The 22,200-nt window shown below is 34.7% G+C and overlaps 8 protein-coding genes across 11 annotated transcripts; 5 read left to right on the forward strand and 3 right to left on the reverse strand.

Moving 5' to 3' along the window:
• Positions 1-567: 567 nt before the first annotated feature.
• LOC9316223 lies at positions 568-5,086 on the reverse strand. 2 transcript variants are annotated; one of them, XM_021029821.1, is made up of 8 exons: positions 4,798-5,086; positions 4,495-4,631; positions 1,715-2,081; positions 1,526-1,642; positions 1,398-1,451; positions 1,230-1,310; positions 962-1,147; positions 568-880 (listed from the first exon to the last, which is right to left on the reverse strand). In XM_021029821.1, the coding sequence occupies exons 3-8, from the start codon at positions 1,769-1,771 to the stop codon at positions 668-670; spliced, it is 708 nt and encodes a 235-aa protein (XP_020885480.1). In that variant the 5' UTR covers positions 1,772-2,081; positions 4,495-4,631; positions 4,798-5,086; the 3' UTR covers positions 568-667. The 2 variants fall into 2 exon arrangements, with proteins under 2 accessions (XP_020885480.1, XP_020885479.1); XM_021029820.1 differs by lacking the exons at positions 4,495-4,631; positions 4,798-5,086 and adding an exon at positions 2,155-2,361.
• LOC110229324 lies at positions 2,669-4,556 on the reverse strand. The gene is made up of 4 exons (XM_021029119.1): positions 4,527-4,556; positions 4,262-4,447; positions 3,901-4,182; positions 2,669-2,706 (listed from the first exon to the last, which is right to left on the reverse strand). The coding sequence occupies exons 1-3, from the start codon at positions 4,554-4,556 to the stop codon at positions 3,907-3,909; spliced, it is 492 nt and encodes a 163-aa protein (XP_020884778.1). The 3' UTR covers positions 2,669-2,706; positions 3,901-3,906.
• Positions 5,087-8,470: 3,384 nt separating the features above from the next.
• On the forward strand, positions 8,471-9,855 carry LOC9318063 (putative expansin-B2). Its single transcript, XM_021029714.1, has 4 exons — positions 8,471-8,663; positions 8,746-8,858; positions 8,939-9,126; positions 9,237-9,855. Exons 1-4 carry the CDS (start codon positions 8,471-8,473, stop codon positions 9,568-9,570), a joined length of 828 nt encoding a protein of 275 aa, XP_020885373.1. The 3' UTR covers positions 9,571-9,855.
• A 697-nt stretch (positions 9,856-10,552) lies between these two features.
• LOC110229478 (expansin-B4) lies at positions 10,553-12,387 on the forward strand. Its single transcript, XM_021029770.1, has 4 exons — positions 10,553-10,847; positions 10,943-11,055; positions 11,363-11,556; positions 11,943-12,387. The coding sequence occupies exons 1-4, from the start codon at positions 10,694-10,696 to the stop codon at positions 12,265-12,267; spliced, it is 786 nt and encodes a 261-aa protein (XP_020885429.1). The 5' UTR covers positions 10,553-10,693; the 3' UTR covers positions 12,268-12,387.
• Positions 12,388-14,196: 1,809 nt separating this feature from the next.
• On the forward strand, positions 14,197-16,731 carry LOC9316224 (zinc finger protein ZAT4). Its single transcript, XM_021027132.1, has one exon. It carries the CDS (start codon positions 15,478-15,480, stop codon positions 16,453-16,455), a length of 978 nt encoding a protein of 325 aa, XP_020882791.1. The 5' UTR covers positions 14,197-15,477; the 3' UTR covers positions 16,456-16,731.
• A 922-nt stretch (positions 16,732-17,653) lies between these two features.
• LOC9316225 (SPX domain-containing protein 3) lies at positions 17,654-19,742 on the forward strand. Its single transcript, XM_002880112.2, has 3 exons — positions 17,654-18,616; positions 19,076-19,226; positions 19,300-19,742. The coding sequence occupies exons 1-3, from the start codon at positions 18,410-18,412 to the stop codon at positions 19,653-19,655; spliced, it is 714 nt and encodes a 237-aa protein (XP_002880158.1). The 5' UTR covers positions 17,654-18,409; the 3' UTR covers positions 19,656-19,742.
• LOC9316226 (peroxisomal membrane protein 11D) lies at positions 19,624-20,653 on the reverse strand. Of its 2 annotated transcripts, XM_021028281.1 has the most exons (4): positions 20,099-20,653; positions 19,950-20,024; positions 19,765-19,848; positions 19,624-19,671 (listed from the first exon to the last, which is right to left on the reverse strand). In XM_021028281.1, exons 1-4 carry the CDS (start codon positions 20,291-20,293, stop codon positions 19,639-19,641), a joined length of 387 nt encoding a protein of 128 aa, XP_020883940.1. In that variant the 5' UTR covers positions 20,294-20,653; the 3' UTR covers positions 19,624-19,638. The 2 variants fall into 2 exon arrangements, with proteins under 2 accessions (XP_020883940.1, XP_002881997.1); XM_002881951.2 differs by lacking the exon at positions 19,624-19,671 and having other exon boundaries at positions 19,677-19,848.
• A 155-nt stretch (positions 20,654-20,808) lies between these two features.
• Positions 20,809-22,083, forward strand: LOC9318064. 2 transcript variants are annotated; one of them, XM_021028282.1, is made up of 4 exons: positions 20,809-20,927; positions 21,173-21,280; positions 21,674-21,695; positions 21,792-22,083. In XM_021028282.1, the coding sequence occupies exons 1-4, from the start codon at positions 20,888-20,890 to the stop codon at positions 21,901-21,903; spliced, it is 282 nt and encodes a 93-aa protein (XP_020883941.1). In that variant the 5' UTR covers positions 20,809-20,887; the 3' UTR covers positions 21,904-22,083. The 2 variants fall into 2 exon arrangements, 1 of the variants encoding a protein (XP_020883941.1); XR_002332577.1 differs by lacking the exons at positions 21,674-21,695; positions 21,792-22,083 and adding an exon at positions 21,446-21,604 and having other exon boundaries at positions 20,811-20,927.
• The last annotated feature ends 117 nt before the right edge of the window (positions 22,084-22,200 follow it).

A 22,200-nucleotide genomic window follows, 5' to 3' on the forward strand; every position in this document is an offset into this window, starting at 1 on the left:
TTGGAGGGAAAAATATAGAATCTTGTTTTTGGTAGAAAAACTACGGAATTATTTTTTGGCGGGAAAATGTGGAATCACGTTTTTGGCAGAAAAATTACGGAATTATGTTTTTGGCGGAAAAAATGTGAATTTATGTTTTTGACGGAAAAATTACGGAATTATGTAATCGGCGGTAAAATGTGAAATTGTTTCTTGGCGGAAAAATTCTGAATCGCGTTTTTGGCAAAAATTACGGAATTATGTTTTTGGCGGAAAAATGTGAATTTATGTTTTTGGCTGGAAAATGTGGAATCGCGTTTTGGCGGGAAAATTAATTTATTGGTTTTAATAGTTAAATCATGTTTACTTTGGTTTACTAAAATCAGTTTAGACATGTGATTCGGTTATCTTTGGTTTACACATTTAATTTAGATTGTTTACTCTCTATTGGTTTGGTTATGAATAACCCACTAATCCATTCTAATCCAAATTATGAATTTGTGCATTGTTATTTAAAACAAATTAAAAGCTTTTATGAACATTTCTATCATTAGTTAACTTCGATTTCAACTTCTTCTTCTTCTTCGATTTCAAATTAAAAGCTTTTATGAAAATAAATTTGTTTAACTAGTCCGGGCAAAATAAATTTGTCCTCAAAAATATAATTATTAGATAATATAAAGTATGATTAATACAATCCAAAATCGTAACCATCCTCTTCCTCTTCCACTTCGCCTTCATAGAATTTCTCATCTGTGTTCATCTCGTATGGTACCGCGTAGTCTTCTTCATCTTGTTCGTTTTCAACAATCTCATGCTCTTCCTTCTTCTTTGATCTCTTGGGTGATTTCTCAGCTGAAGTATCAAGATCCAAATATTCGCAGTGAATTCCGCGAAATTTCTGTATAACAACTTCAAGACTCAAAATCATAAACACAAAAAAAAAAAACTCTTTATCTTCAAAAGATACAATGTTTTTTACCTTTCTCTTGACCATTCTACCAACAGCTTCCATGGCTGTAGCAGGAGGAGGCGCGTTCTTTTCTTCCTCAGCACGTTGTTGTCGTTTTTCTTTTCTAGATTTCGCCGCAGCTGCTTTAGAAGCTTCGAAAAGGTTGCTTGCATTATTGCTCGCGTTTAAAGCTGCTGCTTCCTTAGCTGCTTCCTTCTACAAAAGAAACCAATTTGGTAAAAGATTCTTTTTTAGGTATGTTAACAACAAAACTATATTCTATAGCCTAATGAATCACCTCATTATATTCGGGGTTTGTTAGATCAAAGACGATCTCAACCTGGCGCACTTCTTCTGGGTTCCGAAAATAACAATCCAACTGGGAAACAGTGAAACGATCAGACTGAAACATATTTGAAGTTAAAGCATTTAATACAAAGACAAGAAAGTAAAAGTTATTGCCCACCTCTCTATCATCAACGTCAGACAAGGTGCTTGATTCATCCGAATGTCCATCCGACTGCCAAAAGACGGATTTGAAGCATAAGTAAGATTTCACAAACAAAGTTTCCTCAGAGATCAAACTAAACTTACATTTAGTTGTTTGTCGTTTTCTTCTCTAGAAGCTTTTTCCTCCATTCTCTCTTTCTCTGCTCGCTGGAAGGCGGGAGGATCCGACCCACCTTCAAGTCCACCAGAAACTTTCATGAACTGCAGAAAGCATCTGCTTGTTAAAAACTCGGAGCAGGACTCACAGTTGCATAAACCGGAGAACAAACATACCTCATCGTAACAGCTCTTACATAATCCATAATCAACAGGTTTACAATCTTGATGCATACAGAGCACTACTCCTTCTTTGTAAGAAATTGGATTCCTTTTACTACGCAATTCCGTTTCTTTTTTTCTTTCTCTTTCAGTTTTACTGAGCTCATCAGCAGTAAAACTTGCAGCCTCGGTATTTCCAAACTCAATCAATCTTTTAGTTAGAGTTGCTTCGCATATATGCACAATTTTCACCTGAATAATATTATTTAGAAAACACACATCAGCACTGAATTACTGAAACAAGAGGCTCAATTGAAATTCTCCAAAATCCTGCCACACGAAATTGAAATTCTCCAAAATCCTGCCACATAAATCACATGACCTGCAACACGAAATTCAGAATAAGAAAGCTCCTAAATCCAACAGAAAGAAACAGATGAGTGAACAAGACTTACAATGCAGCATCATCGGGGCGTATTCCGGGAACGTTCTTCCCACAATGGTTACACCACACCATAGCTCCCAAACTTGGCTTCTAATATGGATCCAAAACTCTCAGATTTGAGGGAAATTAGAGAGAAAGGGAAAGCGCAACAACACGACGAAGAACCATACAAGGTCAGAAAGTCGACGGCTTTTCAGATATTCGTCTTCAAAAAATCTGGCGAAGCAGAGATAAGGGTTTTTCGACGGTCTAGATTTGATCAGATACATCCGGATATTTGACACGACTGCATGGGCTTAATAGTCCGGTTAAGTTATACTGGGCCCGTTTAGTGATCATCTTAAGGTATATCGTGGGCCGGATGTGCACCATCATGAATCTAATAAAGATTAACTTCATAGTTAAACATTTTTTCTACAAGATATAATTCATTGGACTTTCCTTGACGTTTCATTGAAAAATCATTTTTTCCATCAAAACCGTTAAATCATGTTTTTATGCCAAAATCATAAAATACTTTTTTCCGTCAACCAAATAATAATAATTAGATAATAAAAAGTAGGGTTTTGTGCAAAAAAACCCTCGAAGTAACCAATTTTTGCAAGAAAACCCTCCATCTCAAATAAATGCAAGTCAATACCGCCATCTCAAAAGTCACCCGCAATATAGCCCTCGCGTGTATCGATGACGTGGCAGCCGTTAACTCCGTCAGTGGGTTTTGTGCAAAAAAACCCTCGAAGTAGCCAAATTGCAAAAAAACCCTTCATTAAACCAATTTTTGCAAAAAAAACCTTTCGGGTATTTTAAAATTCGGGTACGGGTTCGGGTTTACCTATAATACCCAAAAATAAAAATTGTTGTATGTAAATCTATCCACCCTATTGTTCGTACCGAAGTTGCAATAATAAATAAGTACGAGTTTTTGGGAGCGAACAGAGATATTTCTCTTATTAACGATAATCGTGCTTCCGTGATTACAGAGATGGAATTCGAGTGAACGAGAATACGAAATATACGCAAGAGTTAGCTATGATTTTTAGAGAAGTAATATATGTTTTGTCGAGGCTCTGAGCCTTACAGAAGGTGATTCCGTGCCGGGCACGTTTTTCGAGGCTCTGAGTCTTACAGAAGTTGATTTCGTGGCTTGCACGTTTTTCGAAGCTCTGAGTCTTACAGAAGTTGATTTCGTGGCTTGCACGTTTTTCGAGGCTCTGAGCCTTACAAAATATTTTGTCTCTTTTGCGACGAATTTGGGCTTTTACAGAAGATTTTCTGGTTTTACAGAAAACTTATGTAAATTTTACAGAATTCTTTTGTTAAACCCTAGATTTTTCCTTCTCCTATAAATGGCTCCACCATGTCTTACTTTGATCATGCCAATGATCAGAAATTTATGAAGATATCAAAATCGATTATTACCATATTGTTTCCTTTGCTTCCCTGTACAATCGAATTCTCCAACAATCGTTTTTTCAAAACAAACCTTGGCTACTTTGAGGGTTTTTTTGCACTAAATTTGGCTACTTTGAGGGTTTTCTTGCAAAACTTGACTACTTTGAGGGTTTTTTTGCACAAAAGTTCACTCGTCGTGACGTTTTGGAACAGAGTTAACGGCTGTCACGTCATCGATACACGCGAGGGCTATATTGCGGGTGACTTTTGAGATGGTGGTATTGACTTGCATTTATTTGAGATGGAGGGTTTTCTTGCAAAAATTGGCTACTTCGAGGGTTTTTTTGCACAAAACCCTAAAAAGTATGATTTAATACAATCCAAACTCGTAACCATCCTCTTCCTCTTCCACTTCGCTTTCATAGAATTTCTCATCTGTGTTCATCTCGTATGGTGCCGCGTAGTCTTCTTCATCTTGTTCGTATGGTGCCGCGTAGTCTTCTTCCTCTTGTTCGTTTTCAACAATCTCATGCTCTTCCTTCTTCTTCTTCTCCATCACTGTCTCGGTTTTCGATCTCTTGGGTGATTTCTCAGCTGACGCATCAAGAAGCTCCTCCAAATAATCGCAGTTAATTCTGCGAAATTTCTGTATAAGAAGTTAAAGACTCAAAATCAGAAACACAAAAGAAATCTTTTTCTTCAAAATGTACAATGTTTTTTTTTACCTTTCTCTTGACCATGCTATCAACAGCTTCTATGGCTGTAGCTGGAGGAGGAGCGTTCTTTTCTTCCTCAGCGCGTTGTTGTCGTTTTTCTTTTCTAGATTTCGCCGCAGCTGCTTTAGAAGCTTCGAAAATGTTGCTTGCATTATTGCAAGCGTTTAAACCTGCTGCTTTCTTAGCTGCTTCCTTCTACAAAAGAAACCAATTTGGTAAAAGATCCATGAGTGAACACTTACAATGCACCATCAAAGGGGCGTATTCCGGGAACGTTCTTCCCACAATGGTTACACCACACCATAGCTCCAAACTTGGCTTATACTAACACAGATTTGAGGGTTGAATCGATTCGAAACAACAACAGCTTCCAATCTTACTGCTCAATAAAGAGAAGATCATTACATGGAGTTAACCAATTTTTTATATATGAACCCAATTTCCATTAACCAAGCTGGTAAGGTGGAAATCTTATTGGCAAGCAAAAATATCAAATTGATGAATGAAGTCAAAAACCCTAAAGGAAGGAAGTTGTTAATTCTCACCATACAAGGTCAGAAAGTCGACGGCTTAATAAGGGTTTTTGTTTTTTGGACGGTCTGTCTGGATTTGATCAATGACTGCTAAGATATTACAGTTTCCTTTTTAAAGGCGGTGTTTTCGTCCACTTTGTTCCATACTCGAAGATCTCTCAGGCAGCCCAAGACCGACCGCCTTCTTGTTTCGGGAAACAGATTATGCAGACTCAAAAACAGAGGAACATCTAACAATTCCTGAAACATAACAGAGCGAAACAGAGACATCACAATCGAATTCGATCTTTCATGGAGTTAAACGTTTTTCAATATCGATTTCACCCAATCGCATGTGAGCAGACCATATCGGTCCACCCATGTTATATTTCTTCCCGGTTCAATCTCGCTGGTAGATTAAACCGAAATAACCGGTTTTCAATTAAAGCTTTCAGGTTAATTTCAGTGAATCAATAACAAAACATTCTAGCTACAAAATCTGTTTAGTGTTTCGATTAAACAAGAAAAAATTAAAAAAATTACGTGTTTGATCCATTTTTATATATTAATAATGTGACAAAGACCTGAATGAAATGTTAGACCTGAACAAATCACGTGTTAAGGTAATATTTTTTGGATAAATGTTTCAAGGTAATATATGTAATTTATATATTAAATGAATCTAGTTTATCTTATTCGCTAGTATATCTTCTAATGAATTTTACTTGATTGTAGTGTGTGACGATAATGAAACGTGGACTGCGAGACCGTAAGCATTTAATAGTTTAGTCTCTTTTTTTTTTTAATTTAATATGGTTTGTATTGATTTTTTAAAAAAAAATTGCAGATTTGGTGGTGGTATTAAACATTGTCCGAATTACAAGGTCAGAACCGAAAAAGACGAAGGCTGTCTCCATATGATTTGTAAAGCTAGCAGATGCAGTCTGGTAAATTGTCTCTATTTACTTCTCTGTCTTTTTCTTTGGGATACAACAGAATCATGGAAGATCTCAAAAACTCGCTGGCTGAAGTCTATCAACGCATTGGAGTCTGTCATCATTTGTTCTCGGAATAGAAATGCTATTATTGTATCATAGACATTGAACTTGCACTAAAAGTGCCCAGACTGCTTCATCACTTATTTGATGTCTTGCATAGGGGAATCACATTTGGAGCGTTTCAGGTGTAACATCGACGTGGCGTACTACAAAACCATTAAGGCAAGTATAAAATGTTTTCCATATGACTCTCGGATGAAGATAAATTTTATGATAACACTTTGTTTTATATTTGCAAGGTTTTGTCGGTTACCCTCATTGTAGTACATATATTGGCCTTGAGAATCCAAGTGGGGCAGTTACACACACTTATGCTTGTGGGTCTTGCTCCAAGACATTCAGTCCCCGCTAATGCATTCACACAATTAATGGAAAGAAAAAACTCGGCAAAAAAAATATTTGCTTCAATTTCGTTTTTTCTTTGTTCTTACATATGCTTTTGAGAGTTTATCCTTCTCTCATCCAAATTCATAATAGACATTACATATTTTTGTTTAATATTAGCTTAATAGTATTTATGTTCTTTATCAAAACTTTTAGTCAATTGTCAATCGTAGTAAATATACCAATATAATTAAATCTTATATAAGGAGTTATGTATTTGTTTACCACAAAAATAATGTTATTTATTTACCAAAAGTTTTTATAACAAGTTAATAAAATATTTTGAAATCAATTACCAAATTTTCTTTATCATAAATAACATTTTTTTCCTTCTTGAATGCATTTAGACTAAAGTTTTACTCTTTTTGATGAAAAAAAAAAGTTTTACTCTTTTCATTTCATATTCACCTTTTTAATACTACTAAAATATTCAGTCAACACACTGTAATTTTTTTTTTGATGAAAATATCTTTGCATTAAATTAAATGGGTCAAAAACTTACTGTATTACAATAAATAAGCCAACTTTAGTGGTTGGGCTTTAGATCCAATAAACATAAATTAAAAGAACTGTATAACGAAACCCACTAGAAATAAGAACCCAATTTGAACCCATAATGAAGACAACCCACCAAAGAATGAAGATCAAAGCAACGAAATCAATTTCAGCACCAAATCGATACATAGAACGCAGACCAAACTCGATATCGACGCATGTATCAAACTGGTGCCTGAGCAAATAAACCGAACTGAATGTACCGAAGCAAAACAACCGAACCGAACCGAACCAAAATTTTGAAAATAACCGAATAGATAGTAAATTTAATAACCGAAATAACCGTAACCGAATCGGTACCGAACCGAAATATTTCGGGTAACCGAAATATTCGAAATACAGTTATATTTTTAAAATAATTAGTTATTTATAGACCAAATAATCAAAAATACTTGAAAAATATGTAAAAATAGTTAAAATACTCGAAAATAACCGAAATATATCCAAAAATATCCGAAAATACTTAAAAATAACCGAAATATCCGAAAATATCCTAAGCAAAATAACCGAATGGATATTAAATTTTAAAATCGAAAGAACCGGAACCGAACCGAAACCGAACTGAAATTTTAAAATATCCGAATGGATCCTAAATTTTGAAACCGAAAGACCCGAAACCGAATGGACCCAACCGATAACCGAATGGTTAACCGAAAGCCCAGGGCTACTGGTACAGGTAAAGCTAATAATAAGTCAGACGACTGAATATTGCATGCGCTGTGTAGCGAAAGTTCATGGGCTTAATAGTCCGGATAATTTATACTGGGCCGATCTAGTGATATATGTTTTTTTCTCATCATCTAAACTCAAGCCGTATATTGTCGGCCGGATGTGCATCATCATGAATCTAATAAAAATTAAGTTTATAGTATAACATTTTTCACTTTTAACGGTATTTGAAATTTTTTTTTTTATAACACAGTATCCAGACCACACTGTGATCCGACTAGTCCACTGGGACTAAGCCCGCGTGCCTGGGATTTTTAAGCCTCCACTTAAGGACCCCCGGAACTGGTGGTCTAGGACGCGGCGTCCCGCAAGTAAATTGCACAGTGGCCGGGACTCGAAGCCGGGTGGCGGGTGCCTCAGCCGAGATTCCTTTACCACCAGGAGACAAGCATCCGGTTCGGTATTTGAAATCTCCAACTCATATACAAATTAATTCTTTTTCTTTTTGTTAAAAGGCTTTATACAAATTAATTCATGGGACCTTCCTTGACGTTTTTATCTTAAGATAAAATAAATAAAATTTATTTCAGTAAATCGTCATGACGAACCTGATTTACGCCAAGTTTTACGTTCATGAGATTATTTTCAAACACGTTAAGAACTTTTTAAATGTTTTCAACCGTGCGATTAAAATTCAACGACCAAGCAATCCACCTTTAACGGCTACATTAGCGTACAAATATCGCTATCAATATAATTCCAAATTACCTTGATTTAGGGGGAAATAATAATTAATACGACACCGTATGATGCAGCCACATATAAACTATGGCTATAACTGTTAACCGTAACGTAGGATCCACTTCGAAATAAAACAAAACAAAAAAAGGAAAGACTTCACGTTTCTTATAGTACTTTTAGACAAAGTAACACGTGGATTAATACAGTTGGGCAAATTAGAGTTTTTCACGGGATTTGATCAATCTATAACTACTATATAAGTCGTCCTTATTAGCTACTTAATATTATCATTTATCACAATGGCTATTCTTTTCGTAGAGCGATATTACATGATCATGAACTTACTCTGTGCTCTAACTTGTCTCCTGTTAAACTTAACTCATTGCTTTAGCCCCAAGAAACTCAACATTTCAGCCGCCACGACCAGCGATTCTGATTGGTCTATTGCCGGAGCTACGTGGTATGGCAGCCCCACCGGATACGGAAGCGACGGTATATATATACATATATATGTTATGTCAACTAGCTATATATTTAATTAATTACTAACCACGATATATTGATGATAATGAAGGTGGAGCTTGTGGTTATGGAACTGCCGTGGCACAACCTCCGTTTTCGAGCATGGTATCAGCAGGCGGTGCGTCGTTGTTCAAGTCAGGGAAAGGATGTGGCGCATGTTACCAGGTTACTAATTACAATAATTTAGCACAAGAGATTGAAAATAAACGAAAGATTAGCTTATATACTGATTTATTTACGTACAGATAAAATGCACTTCGAAATCTGCATGTTCGAAAAATCCTGTTACGATAGTCATCACAGATGAATGTCCTGGATGCGTTACAGAGTCGGTCCATTTCGATTTGAGTGGTACAGCGTTTGGTGCCATGGCGATTTCTGGTAAAGATAGTCAGCTTCGCAATGCAGGAGTTTTGCAGATTCTTTATAGAAAGTATGTATCTAAGGATTTCACATTAACAAATATAACTACAACGTTATTAACTTATTATATACTAATTACTAAGGTTAGACTTTGTGTTTCATTGTGTTTTTTTCTTGTAGAGTTGAGTGCAACTATGTTGGCAAAACGGTGACGTTTCAAGTGGATAAAGGTTCAAACGCTTACTACTTTGCGGCTTTAGTTGAGTATGAAAACGGAGACGGCGAAATTGGCCGAGTCGAACTCAAACAAGCTCTAGATTCTGACACGTGGCTGTCTATGACCCAATTATGGGGTGCCGTGTGGAAGCTCGACGTGTCATCACCTTTGCGTGCCCCGCTGTCTCTCCGAGTGACTTCGCTGGACTCCGGCGAGACTGTTGTCGCTTCCAATGTCATTCCGGCAGGCTGGCAACCCGGTGCGATATACAAATCGAACGTCAACTTTCAAGTTTAGCTAGAACTAAATTAGTTATATAGTAGAAATAATATCTCTTACTTAAATGTTCAATTCCGTACGTGTGGTGGCACAATAATATTAGGTCAAGAACCAAAGAGTTGATCTTGCTCTAACCTACAGCCGCCAGAATTGGATTTTGCTGTTGCGTAAACAATGCGAATTCGATTCTAGTGTCTGCAAATGTTTGTTCATTTGACTTTTGGTTTATACAGAATACATGTCTTATGTGGTAGGTTTACGCCTTTATACAGAAAACTTGTATCCAGGGTGATAAACATGATTAAAAAATAAAAGGATTTTAAGCTAATGTATATGTCCATAGGCGAATTAAATATTCATTAATGAAAAAAATATTGTGACTTGTATAAAGATGTTTTTGCACAAAAAAAAAAATATAAGGATGTTTTAATTTAGGGTTTGTAATTTCATTCACACAATTGATGGAAAAAAAACACTCGGCAAAAAAGTATTCGCTTCAATATCATTTTTTCTTTGTTCTTATATATGCTTTTGAGAGTTTACCCTTCTCTCATCCAAATTCATAATAGCCATTACATATTTTTGCTTAATATTTATGTTCTTTACCACAACTTTAGTCAATTGTAGTAAAATACTTTCAAATTGATTAATTAATTTAGTAAATTGGTCATACAAAATGAAATATATATATACCAATATAATTAAATCTGATATAAGAAGTTATGTATTTGTTGACCACAAAATAATGTTATTTATTTACCAAAAGTTTTTATAACAAGTTAATAAATTATTTTGAAATCAATTACCAAATTTTTTTTTTTTTTTTTTTTTTTTCTTGAATGCATTTATCTTTTAGACTAAAGTTTAAATGCTGTCAAAAAAAAAAAAAAAGACTAAAGTTTAAATTTTTTCATTTCAAATTTACCTTTCCTGTAGAGGATTGGAGAGCTTGACTTCCATAGATACAAAGATTCACTTATATTGCCAATATACAATTTCCTAAACGTTGAACGCATTCGTGAGAGTATTCCAAAAAAAAAACCATTATAAAAAGCTCATCATCTAATGAATCAAATTCACAAATACCTTTAAATATATATATATATATAAATTGTTTATACAAAACAAAGTAGCTAGATCAATGGCATCATCATCACATAGATACTTCGCAATCGTAGCTCTTTTAGCAGTCTCACTAAAGTTTTGTTATTGCCAAAATGAGACTATAGATGTTGCTGCATGGGGGACCGCCGGAGTTACTTGGTACGGTGAACCTCTCGGCGCCGGTAGCACCGGTACAAAATAATATATCATATTTGTAACAATATATGTATATGCACATAATTTGTAGAATAGTAAATTATTTTATATGATGCTTAAATGTGTGTAGGAGGAGCTTGTGGGTACGGTTTCGCGGTGGCTAATCCACCACTATATGCGATGGTTTCAGCCGGAGGTCCTTCATTGTTCAACAATGGAAAAGGATGTGGAGCATGTTATCAGGTTCGTATGAATGTATATATATAGAGCAACATCAATAGTAATAATTTTTTTTTTTTTTTTGTGTGCAACATCAATAGTAATATATGTAACATAGAATTAATGCCTTTTTGTCAGCTGAATTAATGCCTTTTTCCCTTTTTAGGTATTATATTAGTATAGTATTTCAGCTAAGAGGATACTTTTGGTTTGCAAAAACAATTTGACATAGCATGCAAGTCTGAATGTATATTATATGGTTACAAAACAAGATTTTACTTTTATCAACTATATATATTGTATATGTTAACTTTTTTTTTATATATATTAGATTGTATGCAGCGAGAATCCAGCGTGTTCGGGGAGACCAATAACAGTGACGATAACCGACGAGTGCCCTGGTGGTCCTTGCGCCTCTGAACCAGCCCACTTTGATCTTGGCGGCAAAGCCATGGGTGCCTTAGCCAAACCTGGCCAAGCCGATCGACTTCGATCCGCTGGTGTTCTACGTGTTAACTACAAACGGTACAATTATTTACTTAAAGAATTTTTGTTTTTCGGTTTGAGTTTTTTTTTATTAAGTTATTTATGTATTTATTTACTTAATATATATAGTAATTGAAGAGAAACCATGATCAGTTTGTTATGTTTTCATGTATTTAAAAACAATTGTGTTAGATTTTACTAACAATTGTGTAAAAAGAAGATAAAATTAAAAAAAAACTGATAAGTAAATTAAAATTAGGTTTTCACTTATTATTATTTATACAAAAATTCTTTTCAATTAAAACATTTCTCAAATATGAATATTTTGTTATTCAACTATTTCTATGATATACCAATCAAAATCTTTTTTTTTTTTTTTTTTTTTTTTTCAAAATCTTGACTATTGTTTTTTTTTTTTTTATCAGCGCGGCATGTTTATATAGAGGAACTAACATAGCTTTCGGTATGGATCCTGGAGCAAATCCATACTACATTGCATTTGTTGTCGAGTATGAAGACGGCGATGGAGATTTGTCCTATGTTGAACTTCAACCAGCCGGCGGAAATTTCATCCCCATGCAAGAAATGAGGTCCGCCGTATGGAAGGTCAACTCTGGCAGTGCTCTAAAAGGACCATTCAACATCAGACTTACTTCTGCTGAATCTCATAAAGTAGTCGTCGCTTATAATGTTATTCCGGCGAATTGGAAACCTAGTGAAACTTACCGTTCCATTGTTAACTTTAAGTAGAGTTTTATCTTTGCCATATTGTAATTCGACACATTTCATTGTTTTCTCTAGTCAAACTACAACATATAGAAAGCTTATGATATAGTAATGAATAATAAAAAGATATACTATGATTTACCATTATGATCCCATATATATTATATTTTTTGCCATTTTTTGATAGGGGCTTTTTTCATTAAAAGAATTGATACTAAAATTCTTTTATCCACTAAAACAATCAGTTATTATAGCTATATAGAGTTCTACCTGCCTTTCTTTTTCTGTCAAAGAGTAATTATCAAGTTCGTTAAAAGGCATTTCATCAATGATCAAAAAAGGAAACGAAAAGAAAAGAAAAGAAAAGAGAGAGGTTTACGAAGACCAATCCATCAACCTATCTATGCAATAAATCTTAAGAGATTAGCCTATTCAATTCAAATGATCGAACTATGATAAATCTCTAATGGGCCTATATATTAATGGGCTTTTCTTATGCAAGTTGAGAGGCATGGAATGTTACCCAACATGAAATGTCCAAAAACTCGTAACTAGGCCTGGGCTTTCGGTTAACCGTTCGTTTATCGGTTGGGTCCATTCGGTTTCGTTTTTTTCGGTTTCAGAATTTAGTATCCATTCGGATATTTTGAAATTTCGGTTCAGTTTCGGTTCGGTTCCGGTTCTTTCGGTTTTAAAATTTAGTATCCATTCGGTTATTTTGCTTAGGATATTTCGGTTATTTTGAGTATTTTCAGATATTTTTGGATATATTTCGGTTATTTTCGAGTATTTTTACTATTTTTCAAATATTTTTGATTATTTGGTCTATAAATAACTAATTATTTTGAAAATATAATTGTATTTCGGGTATTTTGGTTACCCGAAATATTTCGGTTCGGTACCGATTCGGTTACGGTTATTTCGGTTATAGAATTTAGTATCCATTCGGTTATTTTCAAATTTTCGGTTTGGTTCGGGTTTTTTTGTTTCGGTTTCGATTCGGTTTATTTGCCCAGGCCTACTCGTAACATCGAATACTCACGCCACTTTTCAGGCGACCTGGAGAACCGGCGATACTTGTCGTCACTCCCTCCATTGGCAACTTTTAAAGTTTTTTTTCCCCATTTTAGTGGTGACTCATTTCTTCAATACTCAATCAAATATTAAAGAAGGTAATAAATAACAACGTATGAGCCCAAGTGATCTATATATTGCAATTATGTTTTCTCTAAATTTTACGTCTCTTAGTAGTTGACTTTATCAAGAGTATTGCTACTTTAATCGACCAATTTTATTAACCTATGTATGAAAAAAAAGCCACTACCATCTGAGTAAGGATGTAATATGCTGAGAAATGACAATATTAAACAAGTAACACATATGCTTGCATATACTTAGCTAATAATAAATTATTAAATTCGAAGTTCTAAACTCTAACGAGACGAGTCAACGGAGGAATTAAAGGAGTTTTAAAGTTTTTTTTTTTTCCTTTAAAAGAGAGAGTGGCGTAAGTGGTTTGGCACCACCATTAAGTCATGCCATTGAAGAATAAATCGCAACTTTACACTTTGCGTAGACGAATTGCTTCCACAAATTTGGTTTAAAAATTTTCCAAATTTCAGTGACAACCAAAAAAAAGTCTTTGTGTGTGTTAAATTACCTTCCAATGTAAGTTTTTTTGAATGCATTTGTAACCGACAAATTGTGGAACGTTGAACTTTAATTTGTATAAATATTTGTGACCTCTCTCAAAGTACTAAATACTAATTGTAGTTACACAAGTAAGACTTAAAACTCCAATGCGTGTGCAAGTTTATTTTTGCACTTATGGAAATTCGAATGATCAGGTTCGATGAATTGAAAAAAATCACATGATCGTCGTTGTGTGCGTCGTTGATCACGTTTAATACAGTCAATTTTAGTGAGGTAGGTTCGTATTAAACCAATGACATCAATTTTAGTGGGTCCAAAGTTAAATGCGTTTGTAGCTTAATAATTAGACTTCATTTTGGTTACTCTAAGTAAAACATACACTTTGACAAAAACAATTAAGCTCACATCTAATCTTCGATTTAAGTTAATATGTGATTCTATCTAAATAGACTTTAGTTGGTATTTGTTTGTTCTTTTGTTGAACAAGAACGTGTGGCAGTGTTATAATTGATAAACGAAAATTATGCACTATTGACTTTTTCTTAGTATTATCTCTAACTTCGAAGATCCAAAATCAAAGGAGAAATCCCCTAACACATTTCTTTTGCATTCATAATCGTTTTATTCGAGTGATTAGTGGAAATATATTAAAGATTAGATAATCAGATGTTGTTAAGCCGGCTTTTAACTAGCTAAGGAGATACCGTCACTGACAGTTGGCGAAACCTATCAAAAGAGAAGAGGCCAAGCAGAATCTGAACTTTTTCTTTATTTATTATTTTGATTTTTTTGGTTAACATTTAGAGAGATAAAGTTACTGGTGGGTGATGATAAGTTGTGAAACCGTCGTTATGAATAACTACGTGGCTGTCACAAACTGAAACAAAAAATGACAGCCATAAAAATGTTAACATTCTCCCCTCATTTTTGGACAACGCTTTGTTCTGTTCCGACTCGTTTACAACAACAAAAACTTTCTTTAGTGACGTGAAGTACCGAAAATACCCTTGGTGTGGGATATGGTAAAAGTAATTAATTTTGGCGCATTGAAATTAAAGCTCCGCTGAAAATAGACAACTAAGACGCGTTGCGTCTGATATTTCGGGTGTTAATATAGAAATTTTGCTATTTTTATCCCATTGATCAGAAGGGTATTTTCGGAAAGTTTTAAGAGAGTTTTTTTTTTTTTTGGGCAGAAACGGGCAAAGTTCGCATGTTACATTGTCCTTTCTTCACCATTTCATGGCAAACGCTTTAATTAGATTATTTCAAAAAACCATATTTACTCTTCCGTTTCAAAGAATTTTATAAATATAGGGGAGAGAGAAGAAAGGGAAGTTAAAAAAACAAAATTAAATAAAAGAATTTAAGTTTATTTGTTTTGTTTTGTTTTGTTTTTGTTTGTCTTCGTCTTCTTCTTAGTTCGTTGGTTGTAGAAGAAGAATGCTTTTGTCACCTACTCTCCTTTGTAGTTTCTCTACTCTTTGTTCTCTCTTCTTTGGGATATAAACCCAAAAAGCTCTCTCTCTCTCTCACTCTCTCTCTCTCTATCTCTGTTCTGTAAATTTGTCGTTGTTGAAGATGGAGAGATACAAGTGTAGATTTTGCTTCAAGAGCTTCATCAATGGAAGAGCTTTAGGTGGTCACATGAGATCTCACATGCTTAGTCTTTCTGCAAAACGTGAACTTTATGAATTAACTGGTGAAGAAGCAGAGGAACGCCCGAGTCAACTCAGTGACGACGACGATACAGAGTCAGATGCTTCTTCTTCTGGTGAGGAACAAGATCATTTGAATTGTGGTGAGTTTGATAATCTAAAGATGAATCTTCTTGATGATGAATTGGAGTTTGATTTCGCTGAAGACGACGACGACGTTGAAAGTGAAACCGAGTCGTCGAGGATTAACCCAACTCGCCGACGATCTAAGCGAACTCGGAAACTTGGATCGTTCGATTTCGACTTTAAGAAGCTAAAAACGAGCCAACCCAGTGAGTTAGTGACGGAGCCAGAGCATCACAGCTCAGCTTCTGATACAACAACGGAGGAAGATCTCGCCTTTTGTCTCATTATGCTCTCAAGAGACAAATGGAAGCAACAGAAGAAGAAGAAGCAACGTGTAGAAGAAGAAGATGAGACAGATCATGACAGCGAAGATTACAAGCCGGACAAGAACAGAGGTAGATTCAAGTGTGAGACTTGTGGTAAAGTGTTTAAATCGTATCAAGCATTAGGAGGACACAGAGCAAGTCACAAGAAGAACAAGGCATGCATGACGAAAACAGAGCAAGTTAAAACAGAGTACGTTCTTGGAGCCAAGGAGAAGAAAGTTCATGAATGTCCGATTTGTTTTAGGGTTTTTACTTCAGGACAAGCACTTGGAGGTCATAAGAGATCTCACGGAAGTAACATCGGAGCAGGAAGAGGATTGTCAGTAAGTCAAATTGTCCAAATCGATAAAGAAGAAGAAGAAGTATCAGTGAAACAGAGGATGATTGATCTTAATCTTCCTGCACTTAACGAAGAAGATGAAACCTCTTTGGTGTTCGATGAATGGTGAAAACGAAAGGTAACAACAGACTTTGCGTGATTCGGGTTGTCAAAATTTTAAATCTTTTTTCGTTTATTATTATTATTCTTTGTTTTTTGTTTTTTTGGGGTTTGGTCAAATTTTATGTTAATGCAAAGGAGGCTACTTTTACATGTTCTAACGCCAAGTTGTTTCAGTACTAGCCTCACGTCGTGTTGGCCTAAATCAGAGAGCATTCAATTTTCTTTAGTTTTTTGTTTGTTAGACTTTTTTAAGGTAAATCGTAATTGTATCAATTTCTTGGTTTCTCTGGCAATTTTAGGTATTACTGTTTAAATTTAGAAGCTAGAGAAGTAAGAGTGCCCACTTCATCTATATCTCTTTCGCCCACTATTAGGGGATTAAAAAAAAAACTCAAATCTAAAAAGAGAAGAGAAACAAACTTTATAGTTTCTATATCATTTTCACTGTAGAATCAAATTTGGCCTTTGGCTTTGGGTTTTGAGCTATACCACCTACTTAGAATTATTCTTCACGTATACTTTATTCTTTACTTATGATTGGAAACAAACCCAATGGCTTACGTTGGTAATCACCACTCAAGACTCAATAGATATCATCAACAAAGTTGTGATTCAAAGTTGTTGTGATAGTTCAACTAGTGTTATCAGTTAATCACGCAGTTTGGTGGCTACTTACTAGGATTTGATGTTTACATATTAAAATCGTTAATCCATTTTTTGCTTGGTGGCTAATCACTATGTTTTTTTTATAATAAAACTGTGTGATTCGAGAGTATTTTATCTTCTTCATTTTGGGGATAAAATACTCTAGAAATAAGCATTTTATCAAATATTTGAATGTCGAAAAATCTATATATATATATAAAACCATTCTTATCTCTTATGTTGTTTCATTTGTTAGACCACAGTATAACATTTGACATTAGCTAATGAAAGACGTCAGCTCGTATCGATTTATAGATTTCCTAGCCGATGTCAATACTAGACTTCAATCCCAACATGATGATCAATCTTCAAATTCCCAATCAATGACGTCACTTATGATAACGTCAATTTTATTAGTTATTTTTATCTTTTGAAAAAGAAAATTTCTAAGTTAACATGGCTATAGTTCATGGAGTTTTATTTTATGGACTCATCTAGTGATGAGTTTGTAGTATTTGGGCCTTGAAACAACAAGCCTATTTTAATGGGTTTTGTGCTAAACCTACTTTCGTTTGTCCTCATTCCTCAAGAGTCTTTTTTTTCTTTGCTAAGAAACCAAACCATAGATGCTTGATTCTCTTGGAATCTTTGAATTCTCTTTGTCATAAGACTTTATGAAGATCTCATTAATTACCATTTTAACCCTAAAATCTGGTCACGGGTCTAGGTCATTTTAGTCACTTTAATCTCTAATCTCACAAACGTCCCGGCAAATTCTTCCTTTCTTTCTGCTCGACGGTCTCTCGAGGACGCGACTCACAGTCACATCAACAGCATGCATTCATAAAAATAAAAAACAAATGGATTAATCGAGGAATCAACCTAAATTCTATAGTTTATACCTTGAAAAACGATAGCATGAAATCAGCAAACACATGTAATATACCAAACATACCATAAAAGGTCCGGTCAAAAATAGAAAAACACAAAAAAATAATTATAAAAAAATCAAATATAAGACTCAAAGAGAAGTTAGAGACCGAATATGCCAGAGGATTTTAATCTTTTTTTCTACATCAACACAACAACAACAATAATCTAACCTTTTTATTTTCTTCATCTCTTTATTACATGCCACATTCACAACACTTCGTCACGCCAAAGCTAAGCATATCCTCTTTCATATTCTTTTACACAACCACTATTTATATATCTCTATATTACTCTCTTTCTTCTTCCTCCATTATCAAATGTAATAAATTTCATTTTAACTAAAAGAAAGAAAATAAGATAAGAATTTGAGGTTTTATATTTTGATGAAGTTCGGGAAGAGGATTAAAGAACAGATACAAGAGTCGTTGCCGGAGTGGCGAGACAAGTTTCTCCGTTACAAGGAACTCAAGAATCTGATCTCTTCTCCGGCGCTGGCGGAATCTATTTTCGTTGGTTTGTTGAACGCAGAGATCGACAAATTTAATGCTTTCTTCGTGGAACAAGAAGAAGATTTCATCATCCACCACAAGGTATAACAAAAAAAAAAACAGAGAGATTGTTCTTCTTGAGTTTACCTAGTCAACTGATCTAACTATAAAGTGTTTTAACCAACCACTGATCTAATAACTTTAAGAAGTGTAGGAGAAATAATTCGTTTTTATTGGTTGATACGAAAATATTATAACTGTAAAATGTGCAATCGATCTAAGGAAATTTTCAACAGAGTGGTATTTAATTGATTTCTTAATTTTTTAAAAAAGTGAGACATATAAAAATCATCCAATTAAATAGTTTTTAGCAGTCTGTCTCTCTAATATAGAAATTTGGATTATTATGTGTAATCTGGAGAATTATTTAGTTTTAATTGTATTTTTTTTTTGTGGAAGTTTCTCTACATATATTATAAACTAAAAATGTGAAATCACTTTGCACACATTTTTAGTAGAGTGGGATTTAATTAATATGATTATATGAAACAAAATTTGCAGGAATTGCAATCTCGAATTCAGAGATTGGTTGAGAAATGTGGACACAATGATGAAATGTTTAGAGAGGAGATTAGTGAGATCAGAAAAGATATTGTCAATTTCCACGGTGAAATGGTTCTTTTAGTAAACTACAGTAACATCAATTACACTGGTGAGTGAGTTACCACATTCTTTTTCAAAAAATGAAATTATCATAATCTGATCGGAAAAATATGTATCTATAGGATTAGCAAAGATTTTAAAGAAGTACGACAAGAGAACAAGAGGAGGTTTAAGATCACCGTTTATTCAGAAAGTTCTTCATCAACCGTTTTTCAAGACTGATCTTGTTTCAAGACTAGTGAGAGAGTGGGAGACGACAATGGACGCGGTGTTTCCCGTGACGGTGGTGGAGGCGGAGGCGGAGAGATGTGCGGCGGTTACTTCTGCAGCGGCGGGAGTAGGGATATTTAGGAATACCGTTGCGGCATTGTTGACAATGAAAGAGATGAGAAGAGGAAGTTCGACTTATAGTGCATTCTCACTACCACCGCTAAATATCTCCGATTCCGATCTGTCTTCTCCTATACATATTCCTTGATGTTGTGGTCGCTCACCTGTCTTGAAATCCATAAGTCTAGTCAGCTTAATTACACGGAAAATGGCATTACCGTAATACTTGTACATACACTTTGATCTCTCCCTCCCACCTTGACCTTATATATTCCTCCTGATCTCCCAAGCCAGACAATTTGATCCAGGAACAAGTATGTAGATAAAAGTGCGTTCTTCGACTGAAAATAACAACAAAGATTGGTACAGAACAAGGATATAAAACAAGGGGACTAAGAAATCTTTGTATGAAACACTGAGCTTTGAGCTCTAAAGCACATACCTTTCCAAGTAAAACAGGAGGAAGAAGAGTCCCTTTAGGCACAGGACTGATGAGACCATGCAAGTCATTCACAAACTGCAATAATGATGATATTTAGTTAATTAGCAAAGAGACTCTAATCAAAATCAAAACAGCAAAAAAGGATTAACCTTGAAAAGACGAAAGACTTTTCTGGCTAAGCTAGTAGATTTGTCAACATTTTGAGCAGTACCAGGTTGTCCACCACTCAAGAACTTGGAACCATACTGTAGTATAGCTCTGCATAACTTATCCCTTGCCTCTGTTTTGTTCAGATACATATACATTACCACAAGTGCTAGCTCTGCTCTTGATATCGTCCCCATCCTACTAATCAAATTCCAAAATATCTACCACTTTCACAAGACAGGAGGAAAATTGGAAAATTCTACTACTTCCGAAAATATCTCAATTTCGGATTTAAAATTGAAAGAAATCAGATCTGGAAATCCGATGAAAGTATTTTGATGTGGAAATTCATATACTTTATGTATGTAGTATTATAAAATTTGGTTTGGTTTCACGTTAGTAAATTTGTGTGATTGAACCGAATAAACTTTTATTAACAATGGTCGAGAGGGTAAATGGAAATATTCTCGGAAACAAACATTGATGATTCCATTATTTTATCCCCAATTTGGTTTTATTCTTCTTCTTTGCTCGAAACCCTAATCATCGCCATGTTTTCCTACTTTCGCTCTGCAGGCGATAAGATTGTCGAGACATTCCAAGGCAAGTCCCACCTTTTTCTTCTATTTCTCTCCCCTCGGAATTTTCAGTAGAAGAGAGAGATTGATTGTTAACATCTTTACCTCTGGATTCGATTTGTATTTTGCAGATCTTGGCTACTTTGAAAGAAATGAGATCAGTAATGTCAAAGCTAAAAACTAGGATCGTCATCAAAGAATCTTAAGGAGTCGATGGTTTCATCTTCATCAGAGAGTCGAACCACGACTACAGGTCAGAATCGACTAGTTTTCTTTTCTCTTTTCTGGTTTTGATCTGATCTCCTCTCATACGGTTTTTTTTTTTTTTTTTTTAAAGTAACTTGAATTACGTGTTTCATTTGCTCCGATTTCGTTCTAAATCGCGTGTAATTCTTTTCTATCAAATCAGAATTAATAAATTAGGATTGATTCCGGTTATGTATGGCTAATTTGAATTGAAAATAGAATTGTTAAAATTATTAGTCCGTATCTTTTCAGCTATAGAAGATATTCAGAAGAAGCCTCTTATTGCTATTCAATGCCGTAGATGCTTATCAGACTCTTCTCCGGTAGTTATCGTCAACCCTTGCGACCACAGATTCTGCGGTTAGATTCTTCTTTACTCTAAATAATGTGACTCAGAGGATCTTTTTAGCTTTTTCTTATTTTTTGACTGTCAGAACACAAACCTTGATTCTGGATTAGCCTCTTCTGGGTGGTGTTGATATCAATCAATTAGCCTTAAACTTGTTTTTTTTTTTAATGCAACAGTGAAATGTATCTTATTCCTCTGGTCACGCCAGAAACAGAGAGAACCTTGTGTGTGTCCCCTTGATGGAGAAAAGATTATCCTTTATTCTTTTTTTAATCTTTATTAATCACTTCACCTCTTTAATCAATTGAACATGCTCTAATAATCTTAGTATGGTTTTTCAAACTCTCTGCTTACGAACATTATGTTGTTTCTTCTTTCAACGGAAAATCGTTATGCATTTTTAGGACATGGCCGAGGCACAACTTGGTAAGTTCCTTGATCTATGCTATATATATATCATGTATGTATGGTTTTGGACTTTGTTTTGTTGAACTTAACTCTTTTAGTCACACGTTTTTGTAGTGCGGACATTTACACGGTTTTACACTTTTACTGTGCGGATCTGACTCTTATAATCTTGGGGGCAATTGCGTACTATTTCAAGATTAGCAAGTCTAAAGCGTCTGGCACTTAGAAGACATCAACTTTATCATCCACCTCTTTCCTACTTAGTTATATGTCTTGTGCCTTGAAGAACCAACTGTCTCTATTTTATTTCTCTTGGAACCTTTAAATTGACATTATGAGCATGTAATTAAACCATTTTGGTCACTCTCATCATCATCTCTACTCTCACATCTTTTTTTCTCCGATATCCATCCAATATTCCCTATTAACCTTGTTATTATTATCTATCAGTTTTGTTGATAAATAAATACAAATGTTGATATGTAGAATACGACCAATCGTTATAAGTAATTGTTTCGTTTTG

Source organism: Arabidopsis lyrata (genome assembly GCF_000004255.2).
Source record: "Arabidopsis lyrata subsp. lyrata unplaced genomic scaffold ARALYscaffold_4, whole genome shotgun sequence".
Lineage (NCBI taxonomy): Eukaryota > Viridiplantae > Streptophyta > Magnoliopsida > Brassicales > Brassicaceae > Arabidopsis > Arabidopsis lyrata.

Excerpts from the sequence above, each read along its gene's own strand:
- LOC9316223 (XM_021029821.1), bottom strand. The coding sequence starts at position 1,771 with ATGCATCAAGATTGTAAACCTGTTGATTATGGATTATGTAAGAGCTGT. Across the intron at positions 1,452-1,525 it reads AAAACGACAAACAACTAAAT|TCGGATGGACATTCGGATGA; the intron begins GTAAGTTTAGTT and ends GTCTTTTGGCAG. Across the intron at positions 881-961 it reads GTAGAATGGTCAAGAGAAAG|AAATTTCGCGGAATTCACTG; the intron begins GTAAAAAACATT and ends GTTGTTATACAG.
- LOC110229478 (XM_021029770.1), top strand. The coding sequence starts at position 10,694 with ATGGCATCATCATCACATAGATACTTCGCAATCGTAGCTCTTTTAGCA. Across the intron at positions 10,848-10,942 it reads TCTCGGCGCCGGTAGCACCG|GAGGAGCTTGTGGGTACGGT; the intron begins GTACAAAATAAT and ends AAATGTGTGTAG. Across the intron at positions 11,557-11,942 it reads CTACGTGTTAACTACAAACG|CGCGGCATGTTTATATAGAG; the intron begins GTACAATTATTT and ends TTTTTTTATCAG.
- LOC9316226 (XM_002881951.2), bottom strand. The coding sequence starts at position 20,293 with ATGGGGACGATATCAAGAGCAGAGCTAGCACTTGTGGTAATGTATATG. Across the intron at positions 20,025-20,098 it reads AAGTCTTTCGTCTTTTCAAG|TTTGTGAATGACTTGCATGG; the intron begins GTTAATCCTTTT and ends TCATTATTGCAG. Across the intron at positions 19,849-19,949 it reads CTCCTGTTTTACTTGGAAAG|TCGAAGAACGCACTTTTATC; the intron begins GTATGTGCTTTA and ends TGTTATTTTCAG.
- LOC9316225 (XM_002880112.2), top strand. The coding sequence starts at position 18,410 with ATGAAGTTCGGGAAGAGGATTAAAGAACAGATACAAGAGTCGTTGCCG. Across the intron at positions 18,617-19,075 it reads ATTTCATCATCCACCACAAG|GAATTGCAATCTCGAATTCA; the intron begins GTATAACAAAAA and ends CAAAATTTGCAG. Across the intron at positions 19,227-19,299 it reads CAGTAACATCAATTACACTG|GATTAGCAAAGATTTTAAAG; the intron begins GTGAGTGAGTTA and ends ATGTATCTATAG.
- LOC110229324 (XM_021029119.1), bottom strand. The coding sequence starts at position 4,556 with ATGGTGTGGTGTAACCATTGTGGGAAGAAC. Across the intron at positions 4,448-4,526 it reads GTAACCATTGTGGGAAGAAC|AAGGAAGCAGCTAAGAAAGC; the intron begins GTTCCCGGAATA and ends TTTCTTTTGTAG. Across the intron at positions 4,183-4,261 it reads ATAGCATGGTCAAGAGAAAG|AAATTTCGCAGAATTAACTG; the intron begins GTAAAAAAAAAC and ends CTTCTTATACAG.
- LOC9316224 (XM_021027132.1), top strand. The coding sequence starts at position 15,478 with ATGGAGAGATACAAGTGTAGATTTTGCTTCAAGAGCTTCATCAATGGA.
- LOC9318063 (XM_021029714.1), top strand. The coding sequence starts at position 8,471 with ATGGCTATTCTTTTCGTAGAGCGATATTACATGATCATGAACTTACTC. Across the intron at positions 8,664-8,745 it reads CACCGGATACGGAAGCGACG|GTGGAGCTTGTGGTTATGGA; the intron begins GTATATATATAC and ends ATGATAATGAAG. Across the intron at positions 9,127-9,236 it reads TTGCAGATTCTTTATAGAAA|AGTTGAGTGCAACTATGTTG; the intron begins GTATGTATCTAA and ends TTTTTCTTGTAG.
- LOC9318064 (XM_021028282.1), top strand. The coding sequence starts at position 20,888 with ATGGTTTCATCTTCATCAGAGAGTCGAACCACGACTACAG. Across the intron at positions 20,928-21,172 it reads GAGTCGAACCACGACTACAG|CTATAGAAGATATTCAGAAG; the intron begins GTCAGAATCGAC and ends GTATCTTTTCAG. Across the intron at positions 21,696-21,791 it reads CATGGCCGAGGCACAACTTG|TGCGGACATTTACACGGTTT; the intron begins GTAAGTTCCTTG and ends ACGTTTTTGTAG.